The following is an 11,943-nucleotide window of genomic DNA, read 5'->3' as shown; positions in this document are numbered from 1 at the left end:
GCGGCAGAAGCCCGCTCTCCGGTGCGGGAGCTTGCAGCTTTGTTCCCCCCGGCCCCAGATTGCCTCTGGGTTTCCTTGTACTTTCCGGTTCCTGTGTCCCAGCTAAAGAAGCCGGGTGGATAATTTTCCCCCCTTTTCTTTCCCTCCTACATTATCAAGCTCCCTCTGCATACCATGTCCCCCCGCTGCCTCCTCTGTGAGCTCGCTCCTGTACCTCTGTGGGCATTTGAAGAAGCCTGTTTCTGTTATTTCTTATCTTAGTGTGCTTAACCTTGATTTGTAGAAAGTTTGTAAATGTGCTATCTGGGAAAAACAATTGGGTCTCTCTGATGTTCCCACCCGCCGAAGAAACCCTGTTAAAAGAAACTCCCAGACCCCAGACCCTTCGTCTTGCTCTCTAAGGTTCCCTTCACAGAAATAAACTGTGGAACATAACCCAGGGGTCCCCCCCTTGTTTCTTTACTCGTTCGAGAGACTTGAATTCCAAAAGTGGATCAGTGAGCCCAAATACTCTGCTGGCTCCGAGCCAGAGTGTTCATTGAGCTAGCTGAAACACTCTGGGGTTCAAGTCAGATGTTTACACATTCCATTAAAGATATGCTTTTTGATGGATGTCTGTCATGGCCAGTGTGGTTGGGAAGGTGGTAACCTGACTATCCAATCCCTGGTTGGTGTCGAAAATCTGTAAATACTGAAAGGACAGAATAAACGTTCTTCTTTCATCACATCACACTTCGAGCTGTGTCTGTATGAATCATTTCGTGTCCGGCAGTGACCGGAAGGACAATGTTGTTTGATGTTAATGATTCCACATGCCTAGGTTTTGATCTTCAGGTGTTTCTACAGCAGAGGTGTACATCTGCTAGAAGGAGTATGCTCAGCATTGTAAATATGCCTGCTTATGGTATGAATACTCAAGAATGAATGATTGATTTGTGAAAAATAAAATCAAATCCTTATAAGAAATATACTTCATTTTTTTACTTCTACAAGAACTATAAAGTAAGAATATAGCAATCTGATATAAAGCTTTATGGTTTATTATTTCAGGTCTGTTGGTGCCTGCAAATTGTCATGTTACTGTGACACAAATTCTCACCTTATTGACAGTAAAAATAGTGACGCATTTCAGTTAGAAATTTTTTTAATACCAATATGTTGTTATGTCGTGGTAGGTTCTTTACAGTGCCTTTGCAGTAGCTTTAACTGGAAGATGTGATGAAGAAGTACTTAGCCTGGTGCTAAAGCTGCCTGAAAACAATAGAACTTCCCTGGTAGTGGAAGAATTATGTTCTTTATCAGCACTGGACTTTTATACCATGTTTGTATTGATTATACAAAATTTCAATGTACGTCACATCATTTACAAGGTACGATGGTTTTATTTGAAGGTGGTATGAAACATACATGTATATAGATTAATAATTCTATTATTTCTTCAGGTATTCTTTCTCCGTGAAAGCAAACAGTGGACATATGGCATTTTTTGTATTCGCTTGGCTTCCCAAAATATAATGGTTGAAGAATGGGGCTGATAGATGCTTCCTCAGGAAAATTATCACTGAGGAGTTAATGATGAAAGCTTTGCAGAAAACATAGGAGGTCAAACATAATTTTATTAATCCTTAGCAGAGTTTGCAGTTCATGCAATTAGTCACTTCATTATTTTTAAGAGTAGAAGACTGATCTGACAACACTTGCACTAAAACCAGCATAGGAGCTCACATTACAAGAAAGATAAAAAATTATTTTCTAGGAAGAATTCTTAGCATGGTGGATGGCAGATGTCTGTAGCACAACTGTATTATCTGTAAAACTGTAGATAGTCTGGAATCTAGTATGGGTATTCAGTGAGATAATGGTTTTATCTGTAAGAGCAGAGTTATTGAATGGGATAGTTAGATTCTAATTATTAGATAGGATTATTTAGTTCTTTTGGGGGTAAATGATTGACAGAACACAAAATTTAAGCATGAATAGCTGAAACATACTTATATGTGAGGAAGAATGTTTTCTTCTAAAGCCATAGGGGTCTGATTATATTCTGGATGCTGCATGCTCAGGTAAGCAGGTTAGACATAGGATTTTAAAAACACAACAATTTCCCAGAACAGGTAAAGATACCAGATGAAAAAGAAAATGTTTTACTTTCTGAATTATCTGCAAACCTAGAAGGGGGAAAAAAAAAAGAAGAAAATAAACCAGTGCTTATTCTGATGAGCGTTTCTGCTGAACTCAACAGAAACCTAATCAAGTCCTAGCAAAGAGTGAAAAATGTTGTCAGCTCATCCTAAATTATAACAGAAATTCTGCTACTTTTTTAACCAAATAAGATTTTTTTCTATGGGTGTCTTTAATTTTTTTTTTATTATTTTTATTTTTACTATGTAATAGCTGGTAAAGTGGTAAAGCTGGGAAGAAAATCAAGCACAGACATTTAAGTAGGAAAACAAAGGTGAATAAAGTCGCTAATAAGAGGAAGAACTGAAACTATATAATGAGATTGTAGTGGTTTTATTATTTTGCATAGAGAGGTAACAATGAATCAGTTTGTATTATTGTATCATCTAGCTAATCCCCAAAAGCAAAGGGAATAGAGAGAAAATCCCTAATGACAAATTTGTATGGTGGAAATAGCAAACAGCCAATTGAACTTAGGTCAAGTAGGTAATAAAATGCACACAATTATTTTGGGCATGAAAAATTCAAAGGCAGGAAGAATGTGGCAGGAAAGTTAGTTACTTTAGGAGTCATATTAAACAATATAAGTAGTTTCTAGCTTTAATTTAACTTATAAATTATTTTTAAAATATGAAGTTATTGCATTAAATGTTTTTAAAGTGGTGAAAGAAAGTTTCCATTTACATTGAATTTTAAAAGGATAGATTGTTGCAGATTCCATTAGCATCTTGGGTTGGAAAGACTCTCTTCAACTTGGTAGGTGTAAACATGTTCTCCGAATATTAAGATTTTTCATAAGTCAGGTCTAACATTACATTACAGAGAACTTCTCTTGAGCTTAATCTGAGAGTAACTGGGGAATTATATCAAAAGGAGTTTTGCTGAACATGGTTTGTAGGAACATTGTGTAATCAGTTTTAGAAAAAGACTGAATAGTTTTGAGTGTTTCACTAAAAGGTTAACATTTGTTTCTAACTGGAATTTCTTGCTGTGGTTTTTTTTTTTCTTCTTCTTTTCCAAGGTTCAGATACCACCTGAGATTGGCAATATCTTAAATATGCTACTGGATGTGGTTTCTAGTATCAGTTCACTTCTCAATAAGGTCCACCATGTCATGGAAAAGCTTCCAGTGTTCCTTCAAGGAATTCAAAATACTGGTGTGCTTGACATCTCCGCATTGCAGCAGGTATGAGTAGGATTTCAGTATTCAAAATTAATTCCCCTTCTGAGGTGATTAGGTAGGGATATGTGCTTAGTAAGGAAACACACTAATATAAATTATTTCCTAGAAAGTAAAGAATGTAGAGAAAAGACTCCATAAACACTAGGAAGAATCATTTGGTCTCTTTCAAGCAGTCAGAAAATTTTGAGACTACTGATGTGTTGTTTCTGTCATCTCTGTTTTTTGTTAATTTATGAGATCCTAGTCTAAGTTGCTTCACTATTTGTCAACTGACTAACATTATCATCTATTATCTGTGCTTTGGAGATAGGTATCCAGGCCTTTTCTGCTAATAGTGTTTTTTGTTGGTTGATTTGTTTGTTTTAAGAGCAGATTAGTATTTTGTTTACAAGAAACCGATTTGCTTTTTTAAAGAAAATGAGTTCAAGACAGCCTTATACAGTTATTGTATCTGCCACATGTTTTTTGTGTCACCTAAGTGGTTTCTGTGATGTAATTCTACTTGACATTAAAAAGAAAAAAAAGTGGCCTGATGTGTGATTGAGGGTATTTCTTTCATGCCTACCTTTAAGGGCAGTTGCTGTATGTACATCTACACAGCTAGCACTGGTGGATCTAGTGTTAAATAAATCATCAGAAAGATTTCTATCTCTAAGCAGGCTCCAATTTCATATGAGGACCTATGGCATTACCTTTTGGGTTTGTTGTCCTTTGTGGAAACCTGAGGACTGAATCTGGTTTAAAACTGCAAACGTCTAAAAGATCCCACAGTGGTAAACAGTGCAATCTGGCTTATTGCTAGAGTACAGAGTAAACACTGCTGAAGTACTATTTTCCTTAGTGATACATTTCTCAAGATCTTCTAATCTGTGTGACAGAGACATGTGGAAAAATGCTGTTCTGGTGCATCTATCAGTTTTGGTTTTTGAGCCTCTCTTTTTGGGGTAGCTCTTCAGCTGCCACAATGAATGGTCATCAGACCATTTTTATTGCTTTCATTAAACTAGCTCTGTTTGTGTCAGACTTCCCTTCTAGCAAACAAAATACTATTTTTGGACTAAAATCCCAAAGTTCCTTTTTTGACAGAAGAACCTCTCAAAAAGTGCTGTTTAAAAAAAGTTTGCAAAGGAACAAATGGAACAGCAGAGGGCCATCTGCTCACAGTTTTAAACTTTCCTCAGTGGCCACCCCTATTATCCCATACGGATATTGGAATTTTTTTTCTTTTTCAGTTCTAACCATTTTTGATCACTTTTTTGAACACAGTCTTTATTTTCTAATGTTTTGCTAAATCCCCTATTCTTGTGAAGTTGCTGGGGCTTTTTGGTCACCTAATAATTTGTGGAGGATTAAAATAATCAGTGCCTATTTATTTTATTAATAAATTACATTTGTGATTTTAAGGGCTCTTCTGTCTCCATAACTCTTTTTGTTTTCTTAAATTTTGAAGACCAGTAAAAGTGTAAGTGTCCTTTTTTTTTCATGTTTAACTTGGTTTTTTTATACTTTACAAAAAGTTTTAATTATTGATTATTTTTTGTTTCTTTTCTATGGTGGCCAAACTTGTGCTATTAAATAAGTGCTCCACTGAAGTGCATTCATCTCTTATACACTAGCCTCCTTAAATGTTTTCTTCTATTTCTGAAAGAGTCCATTCTTCTGGATTTTTTTTTTCTTGATTACCAAGAGGAAAGTAGTTCAGTGACATGGAAAGATTATCAGATAAAGAATGTAAATATTTTCAGCATAAAATATGTAGACCTTTGTCAGAAATACATTGATTTAAAAAAATTACTTCTATAATGAAAGAGGTAACAAAGTAATTGTCAACTGTGCAGGTACACATATAATAAGAAAAGATGATGTAAAAACTGATTATTTACCCATTAGCAGCAACTGGAATATGGTGCCAGATTCTACTGTTAAAAACACTGAGTGAATGAATAACTCCCTGAGGAAAAACACTGCGGATTTCAATAATGATTTTTGCTTGTGTTTTGCTGTTTGAAATTATTGACTTATATTTTTATACCTAATTTTTTGGGTGCTTCTCACTCATCAATATATAAGATGCAGGAGACTTCCTGAGTTGCTGAATGTTATTAATTGTGAGAGGAGACCTCACTCTGTAATCCCTCCACTAACTTGAACAAATTGTCTGTTGAACCTGTTGGGGTTTTAAATGAAAAAAATTCTGACTTAGGTTTATTTGTGTCTACTATTTTATTCTTGTATCAAAAATATTCTAGCATATTTGACTTCTCTGGCTTGCTAATATATTTGTGGAAGGCAAATCACAGTCCTTCTCTGTTTTGATAAGTTGAAATTACTTGTTGTTTTGGTTTAGGGCAAATTTGGAGAATTTGGAGAAAAGGAGAAAACTTCTAATGGGGCTCCCCCTGGGAAGCAAACTCACGTGGCTTTTTTTTCTCACCCTCTAATCGGTTCGGGAAGAGATTTTTCTGAGAGAAGTGGAAAAAACTTGTTTATTTTACAGGCACAGCACTACCCAGCACAAGAATGAACAATATCAAATTACAAAACTTCTCTCTGTTTCGAAGAGATGACAAACTTCAGAGGGTCTCTTTCCTGTGGGTGTTTGCTCTGTTATCAGTCTCTTTGGCGCTGGAAAATGCCGCTGCTCAGGCTGGGCTCTCGGTGTTTCTTCGAGTCTTTAGTTCAGAGCAGGTTTGATTTGTTTTAGAAAAGGGAAAGAAAACAGTCCAGAAAGACCTCTCTGCTCCGGCTAGTTGGAAAGCCAAGGCGATCTGTGTCTTGTTGTCTGTCTGTGCTGTAGTCAAAACTCCCGATGCGGGGGGAGCAAGTACAGTCTGATAACAGACTCGGTGCTTTTTTTCTACTCACTTTTACTCTTAGATGAAATTTTAAGAATATAAAACTGGTGTTTGGGTTAGGTGGATGAATGGGGATACAATTTAACATCATAATTAACTCAGGACACTTGTTTTGGTATTTGTTTTTTGCTTTAGTTTTATCTTTTATATCAGGCTCTCGGTTGCTTAAGACAACCCAGCATTGTTTTTGAATGCTGGTTAAGGCTAACCCTGAATGTCTGGAAGAAGAGATGTGTACAGTGTTTGAGGGGAATGATACTTTTAGCCTGCTAATTCTTTTCTATGCCTACTAAAATGACTTTCCTAAACTTGCATTCAACTTTTTCATAAACTACACAGAGTTTTGTCTCTTAGTTGATTAAGGATGAAAGATATACTGAGGTGACCTCCATGTTATAGCAACAGCTCACGATTTCAGTTGATAAATAAGATTTTGTACTGGTTATCTTTCTATTCAATTTTCTTTGAATTAGGTATTTGGTTTTTTTCCATATTATGTTCTGATCTTCTTCTCTCCTGCAACGCCTTCTGGTATTAAATGATAGGAAAAATTAGACAATTTGCTTCTTCCAGGGCTCACGGGAATAACACTAATAACTTCTCTGTAATCCTGTGCTTTCTTTCCTGTTAACAGACTCCTTGCAATATCTTCTTAATGCAATTTTTTACCCACCACTATTAATCAGCAATTGGATTAATGATGAATAATATTTTCTAGAGGAGGAACATTGGTTGTTAGTGTTCCCCTAAATTTGAGTCAGCATTGTACCTTTTATGTGGAGAAAGGGATTGGCCACTCAAATAAGTACGTTGTATTGGTCAGAAATGATAACTTGAAAATGCGTTAAATTTTACTTCTTAAACTTTTCTTGTCTTTAATGTTCTCCACTTAAAAATTTACTGTATATCTTGCCCTAATAAATATCAGAACCAGATATCCATTATGTCCTGGATAATTTTATTACTCATTCTTGAATGTATATGATTTTTCTACTTTTCAAATAGTGCCATCAAAATTTGATAGCCTTCTGAAAAACTATTTAATCAAATTAGCAATTTTTCTGTTATCCCCCTGATTCTGTCAGTTTCACAACAGAAAAGACTTTATTCTGTTTATGTTTTTTCCCAATAATTAGGATTATCTGTTTCTCTGAATTTGTTTCCTTTAGCCCTTTGGTTTCATCAAATTTTCAATTATCTTTAAGCTCCTTGTAGTTTTCCAGGAAAATTGCATTTTTTTTTCCTCTCTCTTTTTTTCTCTCTAATGTGATGATTTGGAATGTATTTTAGATTTATATGCAAGATGTAGCCCAGTATGACTTTTAAGTTTCTTTTTTTGAATAGCTGGTATTTCTATTCCATGTGAATTCATTTTTATTCATAACATTTTTTAGGCACACAGCTGTTCAGTTATGTCAAAAGCTCCTATGCTGTAAGGTTTTTGCCTTCATTTGAAAATCCTGTTCCAGATAACCTTTTAATCTTCCATACCAGCCTTCCTCTTCCATGAATTTGTTACAGTGACTTGCTTGACTGATTAGTTTGTAGGAGGCTGGTTGTTGGGCTGTAATCTAGACTGATTAATCCATACTTTATATAGTTTAAAATAGACCAACTAGATCAAAAACTTTTTTTTTTTGGTGAAATCCATACTATATATTTCTCATACGTTATCAAAGCCAAACTTTAAGAAACATATTTTTTTAAGCCAGTGCATATTTAGTTGAACGACAGTGAGTACATTCAGCCTGTTAGTGGAAGATTACCACATGAATATTCATTATTTGAATTTAAGTTATTTTGATTTGAACTGGAATTAATTAGCACATTTGTGCTCTTTGACTGAAATAAGCCTCATTTATTCCTCTAGTGCAAATAGTCACTAATGAAGATTCATAACCAATTTTATGCAGCCTTGCGCAAAAATAAAATTTATTTCTCCAGTGAAGTCTATGCCAGTAGATTAATTAAAGAGCTGTGGATGATTTTATTATGAAATATGGATATTATTTATTTACTTTTCTCTTTGCTGAAACTGTATCCTAAAAGTAAGATTTTGGGAGCAGCTAACACTGAGTTTTAAACTACACTAATATTCCTCCAGGATTATTAAAGAAGCACCTGGCACTTCAATAAATGCATCGATCAGGATAAACTGTTTCCAGCAGTGCAATTTCCAAACTGTCTGTGATTATGCCTTTATGTAAGGTGCTGTATTACTTTGAAAATTGACTCTTCTGTTTAAAAAATTTTTACTATAAAATGCTAATTTTTTTGAGTGCTTAATGTGTGTGGTTGACATATCACACTGTTCTTTTTACTTGCCAGTTGTGGAGTCTTCAAATGATGTCTGATAGTCTTGTTATACCTTTCTTAATAAACATCTGCAGCAGTAATGAGTATCAGGCGAGCCGGTGCACTCTTCAGTTGTACCACAGCAGCCTTGTGGTTGTGTCATCTTAGAGCTGTGCACCTGTACAGCCTTCAATGAGATGTCACTACAATCGAGCCCATTATATGAAATGTGGAGCTGCAAAGATGATGAGACTATTGTTGTTCTTCTTTCTTTTTGAATGTGGTGAATGATGGTGCTTAAGCCATAAAAGCAATCAGATTGCTCTCTCTCCTCATTAGAAATATGCTAGTCATGAACAAGTGGCAATAATAAACGCTGGTATGACTCAAGATGTGCAAAAACTAAGCACATATAACAAGTTAAAATATGTACTTGAAAAATAGGCTTTTAGGGCATGTGCATCTGAATATTTAATTTTTTTTTCATGTTAGCAACCGTCCTCACTGTAAATATTCAAAGCAAAATAGTTTTAGTTCTTTCTTCTGCTTTTGTGACAATAATCTATCGGAAGAGCACCCTTTGTGAAAACTAACATTGGAATCAGGGTGTCTGTAGTCCAGTTGTCTTGCTATTTTCATTCCTTTTCTACATAACTGCTACACAGCATTTTTCTAGTTTCAATGTAGTACCTTATGCTACTGTCTTTCACTGATTATCCTGACAATTAAAACTACATTAACTTTCACCATAATAGTAGTGATCAAAAGAACAGAAACGAGCACAGCAGGCCCTCATCCTAATAGGCTGTTTCAACAGCTTAATTTTGTCAATCTCCTTAGATATCAAAATTGACAGACCAGGGCTACTCCTTGAAGCTACTTAAACCAACTTTGATACATCTGTGTTTTTGTTCGTTTGTTCTAGTTTTTGCAGGGTGGGCAGTTCAGAAGTTCAGCTGTTGGATCCCTAGAGTCTGTAATCAAGGCAGTATGTAAAGAAGAATCTTCATTTTTCAGCAATGCAAACCTGTTCATAGATATGCCCAGAACCATGGAACTTTTGGAGGACAATATGGCAAAATATGGCATTCCTGAAGACTCAAGTAAGAAAAAAATATCAATGACAAGTTGCAGTATGAATTCAGAGTTAAGAGAATTTTTTTCCCACTTAAATGGAAATGTCTATATCACTGGCATCTCAATTGACACTGCCACCTTGAATACAAAGTGTTGATCAATGAAAGTTAAGTGGCTATGAGATAACTGCGGGTGAGACAGAAGAGATTGTTTTTTCTATCTTTGCAAATAATATAATAAGGGTATTCCTGTCTTTGATACAATTTCATTAACATTTTCTAAGCACTTGGTATTAAAAATATATCTTAGAGATGCAAGATTGAGAATTTATTGCTGCTTGCCTTTCTTCAGTGAATACAAAGCTGTGCATTATTGATGCAAACCGTCCAGATAGAATGAGTTTTTTAATGGTTGATATTCCTATTCTATTTGTCAAGTGTTCAGAAAAATCCCTTAGCTCTCATATAGTTTGACCTTTGCTCCTTTCCTCAGTACATGTTCAATTTACCCTGATTAATTTTAATATTGTTAATAACCTTTTTAGTGCCTCAGGCGGCCCTGTGCAAAAGAAGAATACAGTGTCAGAGTGTCACTAGGGAAGCCTCTGTCATGTATTGATTTCTACAGGCAGAAATTGCTCCTGTCTTGGCTGGGACTCTTGGGAGGGAGCCAGAGCTCTGCTTTGGCCTTCTCACTTGCATGTGTGGGATAGTGGGATTACTATTAGTAGTAAGCAGGCAGCTCTGTTTTTCTTTCCTGTTGAAAGAATGAAGTCAGCTGTATGGCTGATTAGACAGATTGTTTGGAGCTTAGTCTCTTTAAAAGCTGTTTAGGCCAGAAGCACTGTTTCTTGATCTTTTTTTCCAGGTTGTTGCAACTCTTCTGTGCTGTGAGAACTTTTTACCATAGGACTCTGAAATATTTAAGGCATCAGTTAGTTCCAACACTTCAATAAGTGAATTAATACTGTTGCCCATATTTTACAAATTTGTAAATGGGGCAATGGAAAATGAAAATTTTAAAAAAAATGAAGCCACAGAAACTTGATTCATACCACTTCACAGTGATTAACTTGTATGTATTTAGCGCATACCAAATACTTCACAATGACTTTCTAAAGATCACAGCAAACCCAGATTAGCAAGTCTTCTGTGTCCTTAGTATTTTGACATTTCTGTCTAGCCAACTTGTAACCTTTTATTTCTTTGCTATTGTTTTGCAAGGATTGTGTTTAGTAATGATTGTTTCATTCAAGAAAGTAAAAATTTGGTCAAAGAACTGGCCTTTCTTGATGAAATGTTTCTGACACTTGTTTCTTTAGCTTTTGTCAGTAGTTTAAATGGTTTTGGCCTAGTTTTCCATTATGTAAAAAGATTTGTCTTCCTTGAGAGTTAATGATATTATTTAGTATTTATTCAGAGTATTAGAAACAGGTTATTTTGAAAACACTTGTAATAAATAATAAAAACCCCAAAAACATGAGTTGGGCATAAAAATGGAAATATTTCTTATAGGAACTCATTGCCTTCACATGAGTACAAATGCAGTGGGATATCTTGGAAACTATTCCTTAGATCCTAGTTCTGAAGGACATACACCCTAATACATTAGTAGCCTATGTGATGTAGAAATATGTTTTTTAGTTAAGAAATGGAAAAGACAATTAATTAGATTTTTCAAATCAAAATTTTTCCTTTTTGATAGGTTCTTTTAAGAATATACAAAAAGAAAAGTCTGTATTTGTGAAGGATTTTGTATATTTGTACTTCTTTCTTATATCGAAATTCAAAGCTAGAGAGCAATGGACAGTGTGGAAGGAATTTTTTTTTCTTTTCAGGTGACTCTTCCCTTTGAATTCATTTTTGTGGGCAGACGTTTTACATATGTCCTTCTGCTCTAAAATGCACTAATGTAACACTTAGGATAGGTGGGATTCACAGGCTGCTTTTCAGAAATGTGAGGAACTCTAGCTTCTGTTTTGGTTTTTTTTTTTTTTCCATTTCAGTGTTTAGAGTTCTGCATCCTCAATACTATCTTAGACTGTGTTTAAACAATTTCTATAGGGGCCTGTACTGATTGCTTAGTGGCAGCTGGATGGTGTTACCAAAACACTGGTAACAGTTTTTGGCATAGTGCTGTGGTAGACCCTAAATAAGACTCAAGCTTTTATTCCAATAAAAAAATGCAATCTCACCTGTGTTGTCTATCTTAAATGTGAGTCTGTCTTTGTTTTTGCAGCTCCTTTTTGCTTGAAGCTTTATCAGGAGATTTTGCAGGCTCCTAATGGGGCTTTGCTATGGACTTTCCTGAAACCTCTATTACATGGGAAAATACTGTACAATTCAAAGATCA

At 35.2% G+C, this 11,943-nt stretch overlaps 1 protein-coding gene across 1 annotated transcript; it reads left to right on the top strand.

Moving 5' to 3' along the window:
- The first annotated feature begins 132 nt into the window (after positions 1 to 132).
- LOC147655576 (ATP-binding cassette sub-family A member 13-like) lies at positions 133 to 11,774 on the top strand. Its single transcript, XM_086897652.1, has 3 exons — positions 133 to 1,370; positions 3,203 to 3,367; positions 9,440 to 11,774. Exons 1-3 carry the CDS (start codon positions 1,320 to 1,322, stop codon positions 9,746 to 9,748), a joined length of 525 nt encoding a protein of 174 aa, XP_086753778.1. The 5' UTR covers positions 133 to 1,319; the 3' UTR covers positions 9,749 to 11,774.
- Positions 11,775 to 11,943: the final 169 nt, after the last annotated feature.

The sequence above is a fragment of the Cyanistes caeruleus genome, chromosome 1 (assembly GCF_971803275.1).
Source record: "Cyanistes caeruleus chromosome 1, bCyaCae1.hap1.1, whole genome shotgun sequence".
Taxonomy (NCBI): domain Eukaryota; kingdom Metazoa; phylum Chordata; class Aves; order Passeriformes; family Paridae; genus Cyanistes; species Cyanistes caeruleus.
Note: the sequence above shows the minus strand (reverse complement) of the source record. Positions and strands in the feature narration are given on the sequence as shown.

Bases quoted from the DNA above. Each gene is read 5' to 3' on its own strand.
- LOC147655576 (XM_086897652.1), top strand. From the start codon at position 1,320: ATGTTTGTATTGATTATACAAAATTTCAATGTACGTCACATCATTTAC. The intron at 1,371-3,202 runs GTACGATGGTTT...TTCTTTTCCAAG, and splicing joins TACGTCACATCATTTACAAG to GTTCAGATACCACCTGAGAT. The intron at 3,368-9,439 runs GTATGAGTAGGA...CGTTTGTTCTAG, and splicing joins ACATCTCCGCATTGCAGCAG to TTTTTGCAGGGTGGGCAGTT.